This window comes from Brachyhypopomus gauderio, chromosome 1, assembly GCF_052324685.1.
Source record: "Brachyhypopomus gauderio isolate BG-103 chromosome 1, BGAUD_0.2, whole genome shotgun sequence".
NCBI classification, from domain to species: domain Eukaryota; kingdom Metazoa; phylum Chordata; class Actinopteri; order Gymnotiformes; family Hypopomidae; genus Brachyhypopomus; species Brachyhypopomus gauderio.
Window position 1 is genome coordinate 45,158,816 of NC_135211.1, and position 25,685 is coordinate 45,184,500.

Genomic DNA, 25,685 nt, shown 5'->3' on the forward strand with positions numbered 1-25,685 from the left:
TGGTACATTAACAGCTGCCTCATGGTCATGCATGTGGGCTTCAGCGATAATCAGCAAAAAATATTCGCTCCTCCCTCGCTCTCCCGGGGGATGAGGGTGGGATTGAGGGAATATGTGGAGGGCTGGCCCAGAATAGCTGAACTCTGAACACTCAGCACATCGGACAGGGTGCGTTAACGTCCCCAGGACCTCCGGGGAACTCTGCACAAATGGCATGCGGTATAAAGACACGCGTGGCAGGGGACGGCACGGCCCAGATCGCTGAATATACCGGTAACCCCAGAAACCCCAATTCCCTCACCCAGGGGTTTGGATGGCGCGCGCCTTCAAAATGCCACGACTGTGTGCTCGTTTCTGCCCTGCCTGCCTTCGTCAGCTTCACAGGTAAAACTGCAGAAGGATCCTGTCCAAGTTGGACTCTAACGAATGGGGAAGAAGCCCTTTGATAGGGCCCACAAAGGCCCAAATGACATGGTGATCTGGGAGACTTGCTTATCTCTGTGGGAGCCACGCTCGCATCAAATTACACCAAGATCTTCACATCCGACTCCTATTTGGCGCTGAGGACGACGCTTCGGTTCCACACGCTCTCCGTCCCTCGCAAGTGTCTTTCAAGTGGGACTTAGAGAAGATTAGGGATTCTGATTAGCCTGCCAAACACTTGCAGATGAAGCTCTCAAGAGTGTGACTAGCATCGTTCAAGCGTCCAGGGTGGGAAGGACCCATCGGGGGGGCTTCTCCCCCGGGCCTGCACTCTACAGTCTAACATGGCGCATGGTAATTTGCCCATCTGAATACATCAGCCACAGGAGAGTTACTCTCTGACTCGTGGCTGGATAAACACGGGTAGGTCCTCTCTGTATGTAAGGGAGGAATACATTTAGACAAGTTCTGTTAACCCCCACACTAACCATGGTTCTACGAAACACATTACTGACCTCAGATCAGCATAAAGGGCACCACCCCCCAAACAACAACCCCTCCCACCCAAAACAAGAACAGCAGCGCCATGCGGGCCGGGGGCGGGGGACACTTTATTCTTGTTTTAAAGCCTACTCCATCCAGCTCGTGTGTCACTTTATAGAATTTAAGTTTTGAAGTTATTTTTAGAAACGTACAAACTATTCTCAGACATCGTTTTTATAGCAGAACTATGTTGAGATGATAATACCTGGGTGCTGGTAAACGTGGTCATACCTCTTGTCTGTATTAAAGCAGACCTGCACATGGATTGGGGCAGATGGCCATGTAAAGCAGTGAAGTAGGCCATCCCGCCCGTGAGCAGCCAGAAGCCACCCTCCCACTGACAAGAGGCCTGGCCCCCATTAAACTGGACTGGCCACTCTCCCTCTCTGTGCCCAAATGCATTCGTAACACAGTGACAACAAGGCCAGCAGTTTTAATTCAATTAGAGTCATCTGTCCCAGCACAACAGGCCACAGTCTGAGAGAGAGAGAGAGAGAGAGAGAGAGAGAGAGAGAGAGAATGTGCGTGTATAACACAGAGACGGAAGATAGGAGAAAGAGAAAAAGAAAGAGACTCAAGTCAAGACTATCCCTGCAATAGGATGAAGGGTTGTTTGTTTGTGTGTGTGTGTGTGTGAGTGTGTGTGTGTGCGTGCTAGAACCAAGAGGTAGAGTTTGACAGTAGTGTGGTATTCAGCGGAGGAGCTAGAGGCGGTGAGGTGTGTGACAGGGGCCAAGCTGACCACAGGAAGATCACAGGGCACACACCCCTCCCCCAACCATCCTACCAGTACACGCCTGCACTGTTATCACACATCCACAGACCAGAAAAAAACCCTGCAGACAGGTGAAAGCCAGCGCGTCTCTCTCCACATTTCTCTCTCTCTCTCTCTCGCACTCTCTCTCTCTCTCTCTCTCTCTCTCTCTCTCTCTCTCTATCTCTCTCTCTCTCTCTCTCTCTCTCTCTCTCTCACTCACACACACACACACACACACACACACACCTTGCAGGGACTCTGAAGCCACCAGAAAAGCTGCATCTCAACCCCCATTTTCCAGTCTTATCATCTCTTTGCTGAGTGTGGTAATGTGTCCTTTATTCCAGCTCCCCTGGTACCTGGTAACACCATAAACACCAGAAGAAACAACCCCACCCCCCCCCCCCCCCCCCCCACCCCCCCATTTGCTGTAAATCTTATTTTTACTAACCTACGATGAGTGATTTTTGACGACACGCCAATCATGGTCATAAAAACACACTGATATGCAATTTTTCAAAATGATGCCGGCACGTTATTATTTTTTTTACCAGCTCCTTAGCAGGACAGAACATGGACTTTGACCTATGGTCACCTGACAGTTTCATTCAGCATCAGTACATCAGCATCTTAAATACTAGTGCTGTCAATTCCAGGTGCCGCGATTAAAAGTCCTCACCAGGATTTTGCTCAGGCTTCCTGGATTGTGTTGATTCCACTAATTCTACCTGGATTGCTAATTAGAAAATCTAGCAAGCTTGAGCAAAATCCTGGTGAGGACTTTTAATCGCGGCACCTGGAATTGACAGCACTATTAAATACACAGCACCCAGGTCATGTGATCACGAGGTATTACAGGTATCAGTAATGTCTCTGCAGTCAGGCAGCTTGAGAAACACCTCTCAAAGTTCTCCATTCCTAGTAAAAGTAAAGGGGTGAGGGAGTCAGTCCCACGACTCGAGCCTCGACAGCTCGGTGGGTCTCGACGTAGGTGTGAGGGACGTGAGCACTGTGGCGAGCTGATCAGCTAATCTAACAACATGTGCTGGGGTCACAGCTAATGCTAGCAGACGGCCTGTGTTCTTCACTGCTCACCAGCTGGGCGCTGAAGCCCTGGACAGGATTCAGAAGTGTTTACACACCACATTTCAACAGCACTGAAAGGACAAGTTTTAACTGTTCCATACATAGTCATCTAGACTTCGAATGGATATCTTGCAGGTTGAGTGTTTTGCCAAGTGGAGGGATCTACATCTAAACAATACCTGCATGTTATATGCTGAACAGGGCAGGTCAAAGAGAAACTACCGATATTGGTTGTTAATGTTATACGTAGTTAAAGTCACTCTGAACATTGAAAACCTTAAGTGAGCTGGGATGCTATCTCTGTTGAAACACCTTTCTATTCATATCATAAATATCACTGTAAAGATCTAAAAGGTCCAGGAGAAAGAGAGTGTATTGGAAATCCATAAGCTGAAACAAGCACTCTGGAGACTCCTCTCTCCTCCTCCTGTCTCCTCCTCTCCCCCTCTCCTCACCTCCTGTCTCCTCCTTTCCCCCCTCCCTCCTCCTGTCTCCTCCTCTCCCCCCTCCTCCTGTCTTCTGTCTCCTCCACTCCCCTTTCCTCCTGTCTCCTGTCTCCCCCCTCCCTCTCCTCTCCTCCTCTCCCCTCCCCCCTCCTCCTGTCTCCTCCTTTCCCCCTCCCTCCTCCTGTCTCCTCCTCTCCCCCCTCCTCCTGTCTCCTCCTCTCCCCCCTCCTCCTGTCTCCTGTCTCCCCCCTCCCTCTCCTCTCCTCCTCTCCCCTCCCCCCTCCTCCTGTCTCCTCCTCCTCCCTCCTCCTGTCTCCTGTCTCCTCCTCTCCTCTCCTCCACAGTTTAGACTTTGACTGTGCTGCTGGTTTCAACTGCACCCCAGGCCTTTCACAAGGAAGGCTCTATTCTTAATCATTCTCCATTTCTTTGTGTACAAATTTAAATAGCTGTGTAAGACAAAGGATTAAGCATGTAATACATAATAAAAAAATGCTAAATTATTAAATGTGCCTTTAAGAAAGGAACTACAAATGACATGTATGTCAGCTTCTGCACTTCCACTACTAGGACTCAGTCAAGAAAGTTATTCCCAATCCACAAACAGCAACAATAAAGTGTCAACAAGGGACATTTCCCTGAAAAGGCTCACCTGGCTAATAAGCAGCCAATCAGGAGCCAGCTGGCCCTCAGACTGGCCAACCAAAGTCATCCCCTACAGCATGTATTAAATGTTAACGGACTATTTTTTAGCTCATTTTTAGCCAATCATTTGTCTCTGTGACTGTGTAATGTACTGTCCCAGGGCGTAGCAGCCTATTCCCTTCTATGATTCCAAAAGAAACATTCAAAACTAAACCTGTTTTAAGATGATCCATAAAACTAGTTTTCTTCATCTTAAAAACAAGACAACCTGGGCAATCCAGCACACTCAGTCCTGCTAATCAATAGCTCAGGGTCTATGTAAAGGGAAAAGACAGAAGCCATCCTAAAAGACTGGATGTTCTTGAATCTTCTGCAATGACAGCTTAGATTGGCTCGTCAGAGGTGTTATCACTGAGTACATTCATGTCAAATCATTCCAGCACAATGCTTCCAAATAGTCCTTCTTCAGGTCATCACCAGCCCACCTGAACTGTGAGCTTCAGGATGAAGACATTGTGCAAGGAGTCAGTTCATCCTCCACCTGCTCCGTCACTAGACGAAAATCTCTCGGCCAATTGACGAGGATGGAAGAAAAAATACCATCATCCAGAAATCCCATATTGTGATAGCTCAAAGCCCTCCAAGAAACGGGATTATGGGTAGGTGGGCGAGGCGCCAAAGGGCAAAATCCGCTTGGCCTTGGCCACTCGAGATCCACCTTTCTGCCCGTCATGTCAGCACAACGGTGGACGGTGTTATGAGATGATGCCAAGGCTGCATTAGGTGGAAGAGCTGTAGTTCTGAACACAAGCAGGGTCCACTCTCAAAACGACATGCCTCAAAGACATGATCACATTACACATCAGCTCAGTCCCCTTCTGAGAGTCATGCATATTCATTCCTCACCACCAGTCCACATATTCCTACTCAAATAAAAAGGGATGTTTAATAATGAAGCGGACCTTTCTTGAACCGATCCAGAACATGCTGAATTCAGCCCTGCGGTAATGCTCAGATCCTGCTCTCCTAGGACCAAACAAACTCCTTCACCTCACTGCAACAACCTCCACAAATCAGCACTGGTTCCACTGATGGAGAGGCCCTCAGCTCTCAGGGATAAGATGACAGAATTAAAACAGCAGGTGTCAAATGACAGGTGCTGTCTTACACAGAGCAATTACACTCTGACTGCACACATAAAGAATTGTCCCCCCCCATATCCAGTGAGGTTCACTTCCAGTGGTTGTAATCAAGGTGTTTGCTGTGTGAGGAGCCAAGGTTTCGGCAGCCAAAGGCAAATGCAGGTCCTACACATGTGACTGTCCTTACATGTCTGTCCCCCAAGGGTCTGTCCCCCCAGTTCTGTCCCTGCATGCCTGCCTCCATATGTCTGTCCCTGCCTGTTTCAAGCCAGAATGGTAGCAGCAGTCAAAATAACTAATGGCATGTCCCTACATAGAAATTTACACTGTGGATATATTAGCACCAATATTTCAGATACCTACACGTCAATATGAATCAAAGGTTCAAACAATCAAAATGCACAATGATGGTCGAAACACAAAGCCGTTGGTTTGAAATTAATGAGGACACATTTTTTTTCTTTCTTATAATTAACTGTAGTGTTGATAATTGAAGGGTGTTTGAATCTTAATCTGAGTAATATTATAAGCAATCCAAGGAATTCAAGGAATCCAAACAATCCATGCCTGTGTCTATGTGTGCACATTGTACGTCTAAGAGTGGGTCCCAGACAGATATGCCCATGAAACTCAGGCTACAGCTCAGGTTGAGCTAAAGGGTCCTTGAGGTGACAGGCTCCACTCAAGTGACTTTTCACTGAAATACAAATGTCTCCCTTGAGTAGAAATATACCCTCATATACCAATACAAAACCTTGAGCACCAGTTTTAACTCAAAAGCGCAAGAACTATTTCTATACAGCAGTGGGCACATGATCTCCAGACGTGATCTCAACTGCGTGTCCTAAAGATTCTGCTACAGTCTTCACCTGGCCATTAGAACAGAGCTGAAATTAGTTCTGCAGTAAAGAATTACAGTCATTTGAAGTCATTTGAATTTCTGCTTGCATTATGACCGGTAATGAAATCCAATATACCACTGAAGCTCAGACAGCCAAATGAGAGCACTGTATATAATAGCTAATTATAGGAAATGGGCTATCCATCCACCTGCTCACAGGAAGGTCTACACTGTCTGTGGAGAGGAGCAGATAAGCAGAAGGAGTTGTGGGCTTAGGCACACACATGGGTTCCCATTCTCACGCAGGCGCAATCCGCCCTGGAGACGGAAGAGGCGGATCTCTTCGACCTTCAGATCACAGCACTGTGTCGCAGACATCGGCTGGGAATGGCGTCCGGAGCACTGGAAATGGTCTCCGGAGCACTGGAAATGGTCTCTGGAGCACTGGGAATGGTCTCTGGAGCACTGGGAATGGCCTCCAAAGCACTGGGAATGGTCTCTGGAGCACTGGGAATGGCCTCCGGAGCACTGGGAATGGCCTCCAAAGCACTGGGAATGGTCTCTGGAGCACTGGGAATGGTCTCTGGAGCACTGGGAATGGCCTCCGGAGCACTGGGAATGGCCTCCAAAGCACTGGGAATGGTCTCTGGAGCACTGGGAATGGTCTCTGGAGCACTGGGAATGGCCTCCGGAGCACTGGGAATGGTCTCTGGAGCACTGGGAATGGTCTCCGGAGCACTGAGAATGGCCTCCAAAGCACTGGGAATGGCGTCCGGAGCACTGGGAATGGTCTCCGGAGCACTGGGAATGGTCTGCGGAGCACTCAGAGGGGGGAAACATGGGCCGTCTGGGAGGGGGGGCTTCCATCGGCCCCCTGCGTGCATGAACTGCTGCTTCAAAATCGAAAGAGTGGGAACAAAACAGCTCATCATTCTGTCTTTAGAGTTTTAAAAACATGTCTCTGACTTGGATTGCTCCAAGAGAAAGAAAAAATCAATGCATTGATCATTACCACGGGACATGGGAACCCTACCGACTCTGTGAATACAACTTATAATAACCTCTGATATTCTAATGTAAACCAAGAACCCGTTAAAGATATTTGGTTAGATATCTGAAGCATCAGTCACCAGGGTCCTGCCCACATTTCTCTGAGCTATCTCACTTCAGACTCTTACACACTGTACTCACTCACTCACCGACTTCCACAGAAAATCCCAGGCAAATACAAACAGTATGGACAAGCCCTTATAACACTGAAGGCTTAAAGAGGTTCAATTAGCGCTGTCTATACTCTACATTACTTTACGCTCAGAGTGTCCCCTACTTCCAGAACACTACTTCCCATGGCTACTGCTCCAGCTGAACCACAATGCATGGTTGCTTCCCCCACTGCATGCTACATACGACCCACGGTGCCCTGCACCGCACAGCTAAGATGAACGCACTATTAGGTATTCCATTCCAAACCAATGAACTCCCAGCAGGGGCAGCTGCAGGATCTCGGCTCTTTTCTTCTCCGGGTCTCTGCAGTCATTAGGAGGAGCGAGCCGTGTTCGCATGGGGAGGCAAGCAAACATAATACAGCACGCATCCGTCACCCTGGAAGACCTCCACCTGGAGTCACACCCCCGCTCCTCTCTGGGTGGAGCCACGGCGTCAGGAATGAGCAAGAACTATTAATTAGTTGAGATGCCAACTTCAGCTGGCGTGCACTCTGTAATATACCGTGCAAAGACTGCTGATACATGAGCACAAACAAGCACAGATGTGCATATGCCAAAACACACACACACACACACACACACACACACATTTGGATGGCCTTAACCTGCTTTTTCAAAAGAGAATTACTAGCAAATGAGTATGTGCTATCCAGAAAGTAAAGTGATTGTGATAAATATCACATAATGACAGGAATCCGCCTGCTGACATTTACTTTCCTGACGTCAGCACCCCTGGATCAGACGTGTAACCATCACACCTTACTTACTAGAGTAAGGCACCATGGGCATCGTGTTATACCAGCTGACAACAGAACGCATCACTGAAAAGGTAGGGCAGGGGCTCAGAGGTAATGCACTCAGAGAGAGAGAGAGAGAGAGAGAGACATGGGCAGACAGACACAGGCTCTCAGGTTGGTGTAACGTGTGTTTCTCTGCTTTTGGTCGCTCGGTGATCTGATGTATTTCAGTGGGCCCTCTGTTCCCTGTTGGAAGCAGGTCTGGTCCTGGCCCTGCCGAGCCTTTCTAGTCCCTGTACCATACCTCATCATCCAGGCCGACAGCAGAAACTACTGCGCCGCCTGGCACATATCTGAAATAGCTTTACCCTCACACACACACACACACACACACACACACACACACACACACACACTTGGGATTGAACAAGATGAAACAGCTTCCTTTGCTGCCGATTGCCTGGATCCATGTCATCCGTTACGGCTGAAGAAAGCAGCAGGACGAGCGAGTGTGCTGGTGTTGTTTACGGTTTTCTCCGAGTTGCGGGGCGGCCCTTGACGAGACCTGTAGCCTTGAGTCAACACTGCAGCCTTGCCTCTGATTTAATAAACGTCTGCTGGTGCTTTAATAACTGTCACAGAGTGAGGAAGCACCTGAATAACCTGAGCAGCGTGCAGAGGGGCGCTCGTCTTAAATGGCCAGCCTGTGTGAGTTATGAGCTTGGGTGGGCGTAATCAAGTGGGGGTCGTTCCTATAGGAACAGCCATACGCATGCTGGAATGACCTTAGTGGCAGTGCACATGCACAACTCATTACGCCTGTGTGGCCTAAACCATCATACAGAGAACATGGCGTAAGATCGTTTGGTGGTCAGGCTGAATGCATTTGCTGGGGTGGCTTTTTATATTTCAACGACGACGGAAAACCGACCCAGGAACTAATCGTATCTGCCGTCAGCTCTTCCTCTTCCTCACTTCCTATATCACGTTGCACGTTGCCCTATCTAACATCCGAGCACCTTGACCGTCGCTGGAACAGACAGGTATCCACGAGTGACAGGAGCCATGACCCTGGCCGCCTCTTCCTGCCTCGCAATTCACCAGCTGTGATCTTGTTAAATGAATGCATCTCATCCTGTCGTCTCATGCCCTATACCTGCTTTGGAAATCAAAACATAAAATGAGGCAGGTTTCATCCCGAGAACAAAGCGGAACCTTCCAGGAGCATTCTTACACGTCCACCGGGAGAGGCACAAAGCTAAATGATATATTTCTTATAAAAAATAAGATTCAAATTCTATTTAAATCACAATACAAACTTTCAGACTCTGGTTAAGAACAGAAATACACGGATCGCTATCTTTTAGTCTCCACTTCCCTCTCTCTCTCTCTCTGTCTCTCTCTCTCTCTCTCTCGTCTCTCTTTTTGTCCCTCGGCACATAGAAGCATCTGAATGAATCATAATTAGTCGTGTGAGGGGCGCTCACCTGAAGCCAGACTCTGAGTGATCACCGCAGTGCTACCTAGCTCAGCATCGTCTTCCTCTGATGTTTCTCCTGTGGTCATTAGCCCACCACCACTGTCAACGTGCTAATCTTCCCGGAAAGCTGGAGCAAAACTGCAATTAAAGGGCATGGCCACCAACAGCTAGGGGGCCATGTACTAATGGCTCAAGCACAAAACTAACGTGTATTAATGATCTGAGTGGCCAGAGCTGCTCCTACATTTGAGAGACTACTATTACAAGACAAGCTGTAAAAGACAAACTGATCTATGCAAATCGATATTCGCAAGCCACGCCCCTCCCCATCACCTGCCATGCAGTAGTCTTGCTACCTGATGTGGTCTGCATGGGCATCTTGTTACCGGAACATTCTCTGGCTCTCGTCACCTGGCTGTCAGCAGCAAGTCCTGCAGAAGCATCCAATTAGCACTGCCCTGCTGGAAGGGGAGGAGCCATCAATTTCAGCCAACCTCTAAGGAGTGGCAGCGACTGACCCCGAGTCAGGGCCCACTTACAGGCAATCACACCCCACTGCCACAGCCCCTCTGTGGCTAGAAGCAGCGCCATTCGTCAACTGCTGCAGACACAAACATCCAGCCCAAAGGGCAACACCCAGCCATGCCCAGGGGAGGGAACACCCTGCCTGCACTTCTCTCCCCTGCTCTGTGCCATGGTGTTGGCATGGTGGTCCTTCTCTCCTCCACAGGCTGCACAAGGAGAGAGAGAGAGAGAGAGAGAGAGAGAGAGAGAGAGAGAGAGAGAGAGAGAGAGAGAGAGAGAGAGAGAGAGAGAGAGAGAGAGGGACGCATAGCTGCTGTTCGTCCCTGCGTGATTTAGAGGCAGAGTCTCACCCCAACGTGTTGAACTATTGTTTGAATTAGAAACTGCCATTAATCAAACTGACTGCATGAATTTTACGTCAGGACAGAGATGGAGAGAGTGGGAGCGGTTGGAGGGGGTGATGGAGAAAGAGAAAGAGAGAAGGGGATGTAGAAGTGAGAAAGAGAGGAAGGCTTTGTGTGAATTTGTAGAACGCAGCAGACGTGAGCCGTAAGCTGTACAGATAATGACAGAAAATATAAAAAGCAGTGGAAGAATAGATAGCACACACACACACACACTATATATATATATATATATATATATATATATATATATATATATATATATATATATATATATATATATATATATATAATTTTTGAAGTATTTGGCCAGTCTTCAGCAGTAGTGCCATATAAAGCCCAGCACTGAGACTTCACACCTCATCTGTTGGCTTCTCTAAATGGCTGTGGAGATGCTGTTTCTGTGTGCCGAGTTTGAACATTTCTTTCACAAGGAGACAAACAGACCGCCTATGTTGCCTCACAATGACAAAAAGACCCATATGCCTGGGAAAGGCTCGCCAGGTAGGGATCAGATTGGACTCGCCCAAAAGGTTCATCCTGACACTCATTAGCTGTTTGTTTAGCTGGCAAATATCAGCTTGTTTCCTCAACAAGGCTGTTTGGACAGCAGCTATACTGTCAACAACAAACCTTACACAGGTTTCATACAACAGCTTCAATGTCAACGAAAAACCTTGCCCAGATTTTATACGTCAGCTATGCTGTCAAGAGCACAGATTTAATACAAGAATTACTGTATACTGTCAATGGCAAACCTTACACAGGTTTTATACAGTAACTTTACTGTCAACAAACCTTACAGCTTTTCCACAGCAGCTTTAGTGTCAACAGTTAAACTTTCAACAACAGACCTTACACGAGACTGTCTCCTTGTGGCTTTTTGTTTTTTTTGTATCTGTAACTGACCATTCTGTTTATATCTCTTGGTCCTCCCAAGTCCAAACCTCTAACACACAGACCACCAGTCCTCAATGTTTCATTTAGTAGATGCAGGAAAGGGTTCTGAAGCCCCATCAATCACGAGGGCAGCTGAAAACACTAGTCTGGCATTGACCACTAAAATCGACTGACAATAGCCCGTGTTGTCATATCTCATGAGCTCCTATAACCGTTTAACGTGACAGACAGCTCTGCTTCTGGACGGGGACGTCTACACGCTCTGAATTGTGGGAGATCCCTCCGCTTGACTCATCTACATGTGCTCAGCCAGCTCCATCAGCAGTAATGACATTTTGAACAGTGATCTGTTGTGTCCTCGGGTGCACATTTGCTGGGCACCCAGAAATCCTGCCGCAACCACACACCTCCGAGCTGATGGGAAAAGAGTTTCTGCTATACATCATCATTTGCCCTGTAAATCTACATTAGGTGGCATGAGCAGTTCTTCAATCGAAAGGTTTCGGTGTAAATCCCCTCTGCCCTGCAGCCTCTGGTAGGAGCTGAAACTTCGTTAGGTGCTTTTTGGCTAGGCAGTGGTTTAGGTGACCAATGTGGTGAGAAGACATAAAGCTTGGGAAAGGGTGTGTGTGTGTGTGTGTGTGTGTGTGTGTGTGTGTGTGTGTGTGTATGTTTTGAAGAGGGAAACATGCAGCTGCTAGTTGAGCTGTATCTCTCTCCTTCTGTCTCTGAGGATAAATATGTTTGTCTCTTGTTTTGTTTTTCCTTTCCTAAATCACACTCATTCTCAAGTTGGGTCTGCCACCCAACTTCACACACTCCGTGCGCCCGATGTTGTGGGAGACGCAACTGAAACTGGGAAAAACAACAGAAGCGGGTTCACTGGGTGACACTGGTTTTCACCTGGAGCTGGTTGGCAGCCAGTGAAGCTCCAATCAGAGGTGGGTTTGCTACAGTGTGGGAGGTTGCTGGAGTGGCAGCCAGTGGTGCAGATGGACACTGGGAGAGGCGGGAGCGGAGCTGTCCCTTCCTCATCAGCACTGTGTGATTGGGTGAAAAGGCAAGGCTGCCCAACAGGGCCTTTGAACAGGCCAGCCGGGCTGCTGGTGGAAACCTTGTGGGAGGAGACCCTTCATCATGGTGTTCAGTGTGTGTGTGTGCATGGGTGGATGAGGGGGAGAGAAAGAGAGAGAGAGAGCATGAGTGAAGGGAGGAGAGAGCAATTATGTGAAAGTGAACAAGAGAGAGAGAAAACTTGTTTAACAGTGATCAAGAGAGAGAGCCTATATGAGGTGGAGAGAGAATGAAAGCCTATGGGGAGATATAGAGGGGGAAGAGGTTGCAGTAACCCTCCTTTATAGTGACTCCTTGTGCACTGTTTCACTGTTCTTTTGTATCAGTAGACAGAGATAATCATCACTGCAGGACAACTCACTACCCCACTACCTCACTACCCCATATCACTACCCCATAATATCTATACCCCACTACCTCACTACCCCATATCACTACCCCATTATATCTATACCCCAATACATCACTACCCCACTACCTCATATCACTACCCCATTATATCTATACCCCACTACCTCACTAACCCACTACCCCATATCACTACCCCAATACATCACTACCCCATTATATCTATACCCCAATACATCACTACCCCATATCACTACCCCATTATATCTATACCCCACTACCCCATATCACTATCCCATTATATTTATACCCCACTACCTCACTACCCCATATCACTACGCCATTATATATATACCCCACTACATCACTACCTCACTACCCCATATCACTACCCCATTATATCTATAACCCACTACCTCACTACCCCATATCACTACCCCATTATATCTATAGCCCACTACATCACTACCCCACTACCTCAATACCCTTTATCACTACCCCATTATATCTATACCCCACTACACCACTACCCCACTACCCCATATCACTACCCCATTATATATATACACCCCATTACACCACTACCCCATATCACAAGACCAGTTCCCTACCACAGGACCATGACTGCCCCTATATCTATCTATACCTATATTTATACCCCACTACACCACTGCCTCACTACCCCATATCACTACCCCATTATATCTATACCCCACTACACCACTACCCCATATCACTACCCCATTATATATATACACCCCATTACACCACTACCCCATATCACAAGACCAGTTCCCTACCACAGGACCATGACTGCCCCTATATCTATCTATACCTATATTTATACCCCACTACACCACTGCCCCATATCACTACCCCATTATATATATATATATATATATATACAGTTGTGATCAAATTTATTCAACCCCCACTGAAATAAAGTGTTTTGGCCAGTTTGACATTGATTTTGATCATTTCAGTCATCTTATTTACAATTATATCAAAGAGGCACTTATAAATTAGACAAACATAACATAATATTTATGATGGAATAACCACAAATGTCTTTACTGTGCTCACATCATTATCAGTTTTATTCAACCCCCTAGTGACATTATTTTTTAGTACTTAGTACAACATCCTTTTCCAGTTATGACAGCTTTCAAGCGTGAAGCATAGCTTGACACAAGTGTCTTGCAGCGACCTATGGGTATCTTAGCCCATTCTTCATGGGCAAAAGCCTCCAGTTCAGTCACATTCTTAGGCTTGCGCACTGCAACTGCCTTCTTTAGGTCCCACCAGAGGTTCTCAATTGGATTTAAGTCTGGTGATTGCGATGGCCACTCTAGAATGTTCCAGCCTTTCATGTTCAACCATGCTCTAGTGGACTTGGATGTGTGCTTCGGATCATTGTCCTGTTGGAAGGTCCAACGTCTCCCAAGCCGCAGGTTTGTGACTGACTCCATCACATTTTCCTCCAAGATCTCCTGGTACTGAAGGGAATTCATGGTACCCTGCACACGTTGAAGCTTTCCTGTACCATTAGAAGCAAAACAGCCCCAAAGCATAATTGACCCCCCGCCATGCTTCACAGTAGGCAAGGTGTTCTTTTGTTCATAAGCCTGGTTCTTCCTTCTCCAAACATAGCGCTGGTCCATTGTCCCAAACAGTTCTAATTTAGTTTCCAAAACCTGTTCCAAAACCTTTGTGGCTTGTCCACATGACTTTTGGCATACTGCAGTCGACTTTTCTTGTTCTTTGGAGTCAGCAAGGGGGTGCGTCTGGGCATTCTGGCATGGAGGTCTTCGTTATGCAGTGCGCGCCTTATTGTCTGAGCTGAAACTTCAGTGCCCACATCTGACAGGTCTTTTTTCAGTTCCTTAGCAGTCACGCGGGGATTTTTCTCCACATTACGCTTCAGGTAGCGCACAGCAGTCGCGGTCAGGATCTTCTTTCTGCCACGACCAGGTAACGTTTCCACTGTGCCCTTTAACTTGAACTTGCGAATGATACTTCCGATAGTGTCTCTTGGAATATTTAACAACTTCGCAATCTTTTTATATCCATTGCCATTCTTGTGAAGAGCAATAACCTCTTCTCTTGTCTTCTGGGACCATTCTCTTGCCTTCACCATGCTTGGAAACACACCAGTAGATGTCTAGAAGGAGCTGAGTATCACAGTCCTTTTAAATCTGCCTAATTGGTGCTTATCATGCTTGATTGCTGCTCGTTGACATCCACAGATGTTTTCAATACCTGATGGAAAACACTGGAATGAACCTCTGTTCTTAGGAGTGGTAGTCGTAAAGGGGTTGAATAATTGTGTCAATGAAGAAATCACAAAAAGGCCATTTAATACTTTATGACAAAAAAAATTGATGCTATCTTAGTTGCATTTAGTTCTTTAACAAGTCCTTGTAAGATTTCATTATGAACACAATTACAAATGTGCACTGAATTCCATAAAACCCTTCGCAGCATTGGGGGTTGAATAAATTTGATCACAACTGTATATATATATATATATATATATATATATATATATATATATATATATATATATATATATATATATATATATATATACCCCACTACCTCACTACCCTACTACCCCATACCACTACCCCATTATATCTATACCCCATTGTATTTATACCCCATTACACCACTATACCACTACCCCATATCACTACCCCATTATATCTATATCCCACTACATCACTACCCCACTACCCCATTATATGTATACCCCATTACACCACTACCCCACTACCTCACTACCCCATATCACTCCCCCATTATATTGATACCCCACTAAATCACTACCCCATATCACTACCCCATTATATCTACATCCCACTACATCACCACCCCACTACCCCATTATATTTATACCCCATTACACCAATACCCCACTACCTCACTACCCCATATCACTCCCCCATTATATTGATACCCCACAACATCACTACCTCACTACATCTGGTCACAAGACCAGTTCCCTACCTATACCTATATTTATACCCCACTACACCACTACCCCACATCACTACCCCATTATATCAATATCCCACTACACCACTACCTCACTACCCTATATCACTACCTCATTATATCGATATCCCACTACATCACTACCCCATATCACTCCCCCATTATATTGATACCCCACTACATCACTACCCCACTACCTCATATCACAACCTCACTACTCCATAATATCACTACCCCATTATATCCCTACAACACCTCTTTGTCCCATACTGCATGTCTTTCTGTTCTCTTTCTGTTTCTTTTTTCAACAACCTCAAAGTTTAGCAAAAAAAAGAAAAAAAAACGATTATTTGAATAACTAAATTTTGCAACGTACTAATTGCTGACCACATAATGGAACTCATTCCCTAATAGCCCAAGCTTTTCACCAGAGCTCCAGTCAATAATGTCAACATTAAGCCCACACAGACTGTTAAGAGTAGCTGTTTATAAAGCCATAATTGGTATAAGGCATTAGGCATTACAAGAAATAAAAAAATTGCCTCATTTAGTCCTCCTTGGAACAAAGTCAATCTCATCACCTCTACTGCAGAGCCATAAAAATCAATCCACTCAGAACAAAACCATTTAGTCAAGCTGAGAAGATGGCTGGTCTCTTATGTTTGTTGTCTTCTTTGTTTAATGCAGCTATTCAGATATAAGCAACGCAGCCTTGCAGGCATTCGTTAAGACTGGTAGGCCCTCGTTAGACTGACAGGCCCTCGTTAGACTGACACGCCGATGCAAAGCATGGCCATGAGCACCGAGAACAGCATGGCGAGATACGGTGAAGACAGGGCTGTTTGAAGCAGGACTGTTTGAGGGTAATTTAATGAGAAAACTGCCCACTCTCAGCATCTCAGACTCAAGGTCTCGCTCACAAAAATCGAACATTCAGCTGCCGGCAAACCAGCCACGAAATGATCGCATTTCAAGGCTTAAGAGTCAAACTGCATTCACAGACACTGCAGAAAAAATTCAACTCTAGTGTCAAATTTCATCCTTCATGGGTTAAGACACTGTTAGATACAAATCTGATTTAAAGAGAATAATCACTTGAGTGCGTAAACACGAAAATTCAGACTGTGCAGTGTCATTTTCATCATGTGCGGTTGCCATTTTCAAAGATTTGTGGGATCCCACCCACTTAATGAATTATGGATATTAAAATTTAATTAATTACATTATGTGACATTTATATAAAGGTCACACCATCATATCTACCGAACATTCTAACGCCGACATACGTCACTACAGCACCTGACACTCATCTCCAGCAGAGCGGCCGCAGGGCTCCTACCTGTGTGACCAGCGGCTCCAGCAGTCTCTCCACAGTCAGGGTGCGGATCTCCAGACTCTTGGGGTCCCATTTGAGGAGGATGGGAGACGTAGCGCTCGTCATGGTCGCTGTGAACAAGAGAGGAGGGGATGAGAAGGAGGAGTAAGAGACGAAAGCAGGAGAAAAACAAGAGGTGCAGGAGTGTTTCACGAGAGGCTGAAGAGAGGGGAGGGGAGGAGAGAGGGGAGGAGAGGAGAGGAAGCCTCTTCACCCCAGTACACTTCATTTCAAAGGCATAAGTCCTTCAAAGTTCAACTTTACAGACAATAAAACATGGTGGATTAGGCGACATTAAACTTTACAGTGAGTTAAGACTGTAGTTTGAAAAGTAATGTCTCCAGAATGTGTGCTTTGGTGCACTAAGCGTTTCAGAGAGTGTGAACGTGTACTTTATGAGCGGATCTGATGAGCAGCAGGCAACGGAGAGGCTTTGTGAAGTTTAGCATTAGTCCATGACAACAGCACATCATTACATACAAAATCTTTCAGGACAGCCATTCAAAACTCTTTTGTTAAGGTTCAAAGTCGCAGTGAGATTCTTGTTTGCCACGTGTATTGGTTTCAAAATTGTTTTCAGAAACTTTTCTTTTCCTGCCAGAGATCATGTCATTACAGCAAAATTTTAAAACCAAATCAAGCACATAAAAAAAAACAGTTTATGACTTGAAACATCTCATGAGGTGAAAACTCGAGACTTCAAACACACAGCAAAAACATACACGACAAAGCCCAGAGAGACACGCTCACCTCAAGTCTCCACATCAAGCGTCTTCCGCAGCATACAGCTCGCAAACAAAGGTGCAGGTTAATTGGTTTTAAACACTAAACTGGAGGAGTCTGGCGGCAGTGGAGGGATTTCATCACCCCCTCCTGTATTGTAATTCAGGAGCGCGGCGGCCTAGATTCTCGTCTGCGTTTCTTCCAGCACCGGATCCCGACCATCAAAACAATATGTGGCCGCGAAGCCAGACTTGAGGCTCTTTGAACACTGCTGACGCATTACGGTAGGCATCAGAGATGTCTGTGCATATCAAAGACAGAGGAACCTCCAGCAAGGCACAGCCAGAGGAAGAGAGAAACGGGATGGGAAGAGGAGGAGGAGGAGGAGGAGGGAGGAGGGAGGAAGGAGAAGCGGATTGGATTGGACCTGAGCCTCTTTCCCAACGGCCCGGGAGGTCTTGTTGTCCTCGGCCCGCTGGCTTTTGTTCGGGAAGGTGTCGTGCAGGGCAGTGATCTCGGACCTGGGCCCGTTCCTCTTAAAGGCCCACTCCGGTCTTGTGAAGGAACCGACACCAGCGCACAAACAGAAGAGCGCTCGTTAGGGCTGGAATGCTCCGAGGCAAAAGAAAGCGTCTCCAATACACTCCGTTTAACGTGTGTTTATGGAGACTGTTTAAGGAGAGTGAAGGGTGTGCTGTCTTCTTAAACTGCTATGAGGCACACAACTCCCTTGCTGAATTTCTCATCTCTCAGGCCTCCAAGAGACAGGAAAAAGCCTTTCATTTTTAACTCCAGTTATGAATTGCTGAAACTCTGCACAGCAAATGAGCAGGAGAGGTTTGTAAGGGACTAACGCCATAGAAATAGTGACAACAGTCAATGTGGGGGGGTCGTTACCATGGAGATGGGGTTAATCAGTGTCTCAGCAGGACCAGATGGGCTTTTTAAACTGTACTCTAAGAGAGATAACGAGAGAGAGAGAGAGAGCAGGAGGGAGAGAGATAGTTCAGCACGGATCATGCATAAATCTGAGTGTGCCGTGCTATGCATACGCGTTAACAGAACGATGGACATGTGGGGTCAGAGTTGATAAATCACCTCATCACGATAGACAAATTTTTAAATGGCACATAGGAAAAACCACGACGTGACAAGAACCGGCCAACCTTTCGGGTTGTCCGTCCGAAGGCGAACTGACAGAGCGATCCGAAGACGCACCTGCCACCGTCCCGTGGCCTCAGACATCCATTACCAATTTGCCAACGTTTTCAATGGCGGAACAGCGAGGGCGCGCGCGGTCCGTCTGCGTGCGTCCTGTCGGTGGGCCCGACGCGCCGTCTGGTTCTTGGCACGATGATGAAGAGAAGCCTCTCTCACATCCCTCTTCGAGACTCGGAGCCCATTCACACGCCAAGGCTGGAGGAACCCACAGCACGGCTCCCATAATAGAGCCTGAGAAAACACTGGGCTCTGAAAGGCACGCGGCCTCCGTGGCTGCCGTCGGAGAACAGTGAGCAGGGAGACCTTTAGCGAGAACAAAGGGAACTTATTGCTTCTGTTGTGAAGCACCGTTCAGTGACTGTCGTCTCAGGTTTACGTGCAACACCTTGAGAACGTGCGCACAGACCGGAATCTGCTGCTCCAATGAGGGCATTGATTATTTCTTCAGGCTTTGTGATCTCTCTGCTTTGTGAACGTTCACCACAACCTGCCAACTACCACCAACAGGTTCAGCAATATGCATAAATAAAATGTAGAAATCTGAACTTTGCTCCATAGTAAAGTGTGGATGTACGGTCAAAAAGTTGAAGTTCAGGGTCTAAGCTAGGTGAAAAAGTGGAAGTTCATTGTTCTATGCCAACCAGTTAATTTCACTTTCAGGAAGTCATGAGTAAAACCAGACGGCTGGAACTAAATCCAGGGGAGGAGTTTTACATCCTGGACCTCAGCGGTCCCCGTCCAGCCCAGACTGATCTTCAGGTTTGGGTGATCAGGCTGAAAGGTGTTCCGTGGTGTGCAGAGGTAGAGTGATCCGCTTCAAACTCCAGGTCAGTCCTGGAAAGGGACTGATTACGCAGCTCACCAAGGACGTAACAGGACAGGATACATGATCTGCTTAGATGCGGCTTTTCTCGTGCATTTCAACACTGGTCAGGGCTCTTAGAACACACACACATGTGTTTCTGTATGTGTTTCTGTGTGTGTGTGTGTGTGTGTGTGTGTGTGTGTGTGTGTGTGTGTGTGTGTGTGTGTGTGTGTGTGTGTGTGTGTGCGTGTCTGTGTGTGTGTGTGTGTCCGTGTGTGTGTGTGTGTGTGTGTGTGTACTGCTAGGCTGATTGTTGGTGATCCAATATGTTACAGCCAAAAGAGAATCCAGGGTGAAGATTGATTTTACTGTCATAGATGTGGACAAAGTGCAATAACAACATTTTTTAAAGTATTTTCTCTGGAGCTAAGTGATATTACTCCCATGTCACACAAGTCCTTTATCAGAGTGCCACTTCTGCAGTGTTCATAAGTCATTATGCCAACATGCTCACACGCACACCCTGATTCACATCTCTGTTGTCAGTCTGACACACACACACGCACACACACACACACAAATACCAAAGGACTGCCAAACACACTAAAATAAATCTCAATCACCTTAATGCTGTTAACGTAGTAAACACACACACACACACACACACACACACACACACACACACACACCTTCCATTAGCAAAGCAAAACCTCGACCTCTGTTGTCCACTCCAACTCTTCCCTGACCCCTCAATATCCCACTCTTAAAGTTTTGTATGTGTGTGTGTGTGTGTGTGTGTGTGTGTGTGTGTGTGTGTGTGTGTGTGCGTGTGTGTGAAATAGAAAAAGAAAAGCAAAAAGAGATTAAAAAACATGTGGAATAAATGCGGCAGACCCATGAACAAACGCGGCCTGTTTGTTTTGGTTCAGTGCAATGTCATGCTTGTTTCGGTTCACTGTGAAGTCATGCATATGTGCGCGTGCCACAGCGCCACCGCTTACTGGCAGATATCTGGAGCACGAATAAGGCCGTTAAATCAGCCCCTCAGGCGCGTGTGCCCTCTGCCTTCCCCACTCTTCACCGAGCCTTCGCCTTAAGCCGTGAAGCCGAGCCCGTCTCCGCGGCGCCCGCGCGAGCAGCGAGGATTAAAGTTTAGATTAACTCCGACAAAAATGTCTGATGAGAAACCAGAGAGAAGCTGGCGGGCATGACTGACTCTGCCCTGAAGGCCTGTTCAAACGCCTGAGGGGCTTCTATAACGTAGCCGGCTTCTTAATGCCAGTACAGCGTTGCGTGCAGTGCAGCCCTGAGTTAGTACACAAGGCTCCACCCATAATCTCTCTCACCACGTACCTAGAAAGGAACATACCCCCCCCCTCCTCCCAATCTCTTAATAATCAAAGAAAGCTATAGCAAGGTCTTCAAATCCGTACTGAGATTCCAAATCCTGTCCTGGACTAGCTAAAGTTAGTGGTAACCAGGCACATGCTGCATACTGTATTAGACACATCTGTCTTCTAGACGCACTTCCGTTCTACAGATGCAATTTGCTGCTAAACACAATTTGACAACAACCCTCTACCTGGTCAGTGTATGATCGATCACATGACTTCCTTGGAAAGTATCTGATTGGCGGTCAACCCCAATCATGGCAGATACATGGTACATCTTGGTTGTGGTGCTAACATAAATGCATCAGGTCCAATGGTGTGGCTACATCACTCCTGGGCTGAGAGTAATCCGACACTCCAGAGAAAAAAAATCCAAAATATATCCAAACCAAAAAATATATCCAAAAAAATATCCAAACCAAATCTTGATGAAAGGCTGGAAAAGGTTGAACATAAACTGGGACAACAGATGAGCTACAGTCTCTGAGTGAATGTCTCCCCGATGAATGAATGAAGGGGGTGTGGCGCGTCCACCCGGCCCTTTTCACACCAGTGCTAACGGTCACCTCTAGCCCTCCTTCTCTGGTAGCTGCCATAGGTTTACAGGAGCAGTGCTGTGATAGTGGGGGGGGGGGGGGGCGAGAGTCTTACAGCAGTGCTGCATTTGACACACCGTCGCCAGTACCCAGACCATGCTGAGGAAGACTACGAGGAGCGGGGAGGAAGGATTCGACTGAGACTGCTAATAGGGAGACACAGAGAATAAGGATTATAGGGAGGATATAGGGAGATATAGGGACTATATTGAGGGAATAGGGAGATATAGGAAGGGAATAGGCACTATAGTAGGTACTTGGATAAATTTTTCAGATTATTCTAATGGGTTTAAAACTTGGCCCATTGAATAGGTCCTGGTGAGACATTAAAAATGACACCTCATATGTTAGAATCCATCAATCCAAACAGAAGTTATGACATTTTAAAGTGTGTTATTTAGGGATTTTTAGGGCTCATTGAAATGCATTAGAACAAAGAAATAAAATTGTGACAAAAATGTCTCAACTTTAAACCACTATTACTCTGGAAATAATGAAGATAATGAAATGAAATTTTCAAGGAAGGAATAAAATACAATTGGCCTTCAGGATATGTAACCACATCAACATTACTTTATTCAATACAGGTCAAATGTCAAGGTCAAAGATTAAGGGAGGAATTACTGGTTATCCTTTTCTGTGGAGACTTTAGCGTCTAAGCTACATGTACTCGACCTGCAGGATGTGCGTTTTTGTACTGAACAAATTCACTCACTGCCGGTTCTCGAATGGTTATGAAATTTCACATGGTAGCAGTTAAGAGTTTATAAAATCTGCCTAACCATGAATTAATTCTGCCTTCGAACGGGAAGTTACTTTATTTAGCGCTTACAAATCACCTTAATCTTCAAAACTCCAGAACTTTTGATCTACTGAACGGAATACAACAGAACAAACACGAACATGTTCAATAAGATTTATTGTGTTCAAAATGACTGACGGACACTCGGTATCACGTAAAATTAGCCACCAATTCATTCATTTTAAGTGCGAGTCCAGCGAGACCACGAAAAAGTGATGACGTCATCAGCGCTGGCAAGCGCGGCGGCGAGCTGAGAATATTTCCAAGTACGTAACCTAACTATAGGGAGATATAGGGAGGGAATAGGCACTATAGGGAGATATAGGGACTATAGGGAGATATAGGGAGGGAATAGGCACTATAGGGAGATATAGGGACTATAGGGAGATATAGGGAGGGAATAGGCACTATAAGGAGACAGGGAGAGGGAAAACATGAAACAGGCCAGAGATAGAGAGGGCAAAATAAGAAAGAAGAGTGAAATAGGGCAGTCAAGAGTGAAGAAAGAGTAGAACAAGGGACAAAGACAGAGGGCTTGAAACAGTGCGAGTGGGGGTAACTACCAGTCATGAGAGACACAAGCAGACACAGGTGGGGGTAAATGGTAACTACCAGTCATGAGAGACACAAGCAGACACAGGTGGGGGTAAATGGTAACTACCAGTCATGAGAGACACAAGCAGACAGAGGTGGGGGTAAATGGTAACTACCAGTCATGAGAGACACAAGCAGACAGAGGTGGGGGTAAATGGTAACTACCAGTCATGAGAGACACAAGCAGACACAGGTGGGGGTAAATGGTAACTACCAGTCATGAGAGACACAAGCAGACAGAGGTGGGGGTAAATGGTAACTACCAGTCATGAGAGACACAAGCAGACAGAGGTGGGGGTAAATGGTAACTACCAGTCATGAGAGACACAAGCAGACACAGGTGGGGGTAAATGGTAACTACCAGTCATGAGAGACACAAGCAGACAGAGGTGGGGGTAAATGGTAACTACCAGTCATGAGAGACACAAGCAGACACAGGTGGGGGTAAATGGTAACTACCAGTCATGAGAGACACAAGCAGACACAGGTGGGGGTAAATGGTAACTACCAGTCATGAGAGACACAAGCAGACAGAGGTGGGGGTAAATGGTAACTACCAGTCATGAGAGACACAAGCAGACAGAGGTGGGGTAAATGGTAACTACCAGTCATGAGAGACACAAGCAGACAGAGGTGGGGGTAAATGGTAACTACCAGTCATGAGAGACACAAGCAGACAGAGGTGGGGGTAAATGGTAACTACCAGTCATGAGAGACACAAGCAGACAGAGGTGGGGGTAAATGGTAACTACCAGTCAGGGCCATGGAGAAACGCTCTGGAACACCACAGCGGCTGGCAGCGACCGGCCCGTCAGACAGAAGGCTTTGTGAGCGTGTGGCGCCCCATGTGAAGTCCTCACAGCCACAGTGCCTCTCCCAGCTTCCCCGAGGAGCGGCTGAACACCAGGGGGCGCCGTGTTGCCCGGCCGCTGCTCTGCACCTCTCATTAAAAGTGTGAGCATTAAACTGCGTCTCACAGGTGCTCTGATCACAGACGACAGCTGCACAGGCTCTGAAGTCATTATCAAAGCAGGTGCGTCAACAGGGTTATTGTGTCCGTACAGTGTGTGTGTATGTATGTGTGTGTGTGTGTGTGTGTGTGCATACGAGGGTGTTTTTTGTGAAACATAAAGTGCACATAAAGTTTCCAGTGTTATAAACTTTTCTCTGTTGTATGTCTGAGCTTCCTGGCCTACATGTCACCACAGAAACAGCCCCTGTTCCCTTTAGCACTCTACACACACACACACACACACACACACACACACAGCCGAATAGCACATTCCACCAGCGCTCCCGCGCAACATTCCAGGGTGAGCGGCACCGGCTCCAGTACCGCACCACGCCCCAGTGAAGGGAACGTGCCAAGTGTAAAACCCTCGATGAGCCCCAGAAACAACACGGTCCCTCCCCACCTCTGACCACCATCTCTCTGGACTACAGACGACGCAGCACCAATAATCCCAGTGTCTGCAAACAGTGACTCAACCCAACACAGAACAGGTTGTTGATCTGACTGCTGGTCACCACTGCGCTGAGATCAGCGCGTGCACATGGAGGACAGGGCCGTGTGAGGTGGCGAGGGTCTGATTGGCAGGTGAGCTCTGGAGATGCTGCTGACCTCAGTACTGTAGGCAGGAGCTAATGACACAAATACAGCGGGAAGGGAGGGAAGAGTCAGCCAAAGATAAACACCTACAGGCCAGTAATGTCGCAGCTAAACATAGTAATGCAGTCGTGATAAGTAGGAGAGAGATGGATGAGCTTGAATCACAACATCTTCACCTCAGTTGTCCTTCCCACCTTAGCACAACCAACACAGCAAGATGAGCTAATATGCAGTAAGAGAACCACACACAATATCAAAAATATTAATATAAAAATATTTAAAATGTTATATTTTATATTAATATAATTTTTTTAAAAAAACAATGAAATTGGAGATAGAGTGCTGTAACAAAAACAAATTTGGAAATCATTAAACTCCTTTAAATACAAAAGGTTACAGTGAAAACATCAGTCAAGGTGTTTTAAGAGAGGACCGACAGCCAATCAGATTGTGACATCTCTAATCATATGCAAACGCCCAACTATGTGCTTGGGTTTAGAACAAGGAATCAGTGGGACCTGCTAGCAAAGTCCTGGTCCAACAGAGCACAGATGGCTGGCAATGCCCTACATACACCTCAGCTAGAATGTATATAGCTTTAGCTAGCTATTGCATTTAGAACTTTAGGTCCATGTCTCCTCTCAGACCTCAGGGTCCAACAGGCAGGCCATATTCCTCAATCCCAGCCCTCTCTGTGCCTGGAGTGGGGATTAATTCAGGCATGTTAGCTGGGGAAGAGTCAAAATGTGGCAGGCCCCACCGAGCGCACTGAGGAACACTGGCCTCTCTCATAAGGGGGCAGGTTCAGGTGAGGCATGTGGGAAAACACACACACACACACACACACACACACACACGGAGTACAGTGCAGGATGTTCTGACTCTCCTTAAGGGTTTGCAGCGCCTGCATTCGTCGTCATGGCAGCAGCTGGAAGCCAATCACCGGACGGCTCCCGGCTTTCCCTAGACTGAAGTGTCAGAGATGTCTGATGGGC

The 25,685-nt window shown here is 46.7% G+C and overlaps 1 protein-coding gene across 4 annotated transcripts in view; it reads right to left on the minus strand.

Moving 5' to 3' along the window:
- The window catches only part of ctnna2 (catenin (cadherin-associated protein), alpha 2), a 334,212-nt gene that overhangs the window by 178,940 nt on the left and 129,587 nt on the right, over window positions 1-25,685 (minus strand). For 3 of the 4 annotated variants that reach the window (XM_077015531.1, XM_077015540.1, XM_077015550.1), the window contains one exon: window positions 16,914-17,020. In XM_077015531.1, the coding sequence (XP_076871646.1) occupies window positions 16,914-17,020 (107 nt within the window). Of the gene's footprint in view, window positions 1-16,913; window positions 17,021-17,699; window positions 18,009-25,685 lie in introns of those variants that run through there. The other variant, XM_077015558.1, reaches the window with a different exon arrangement.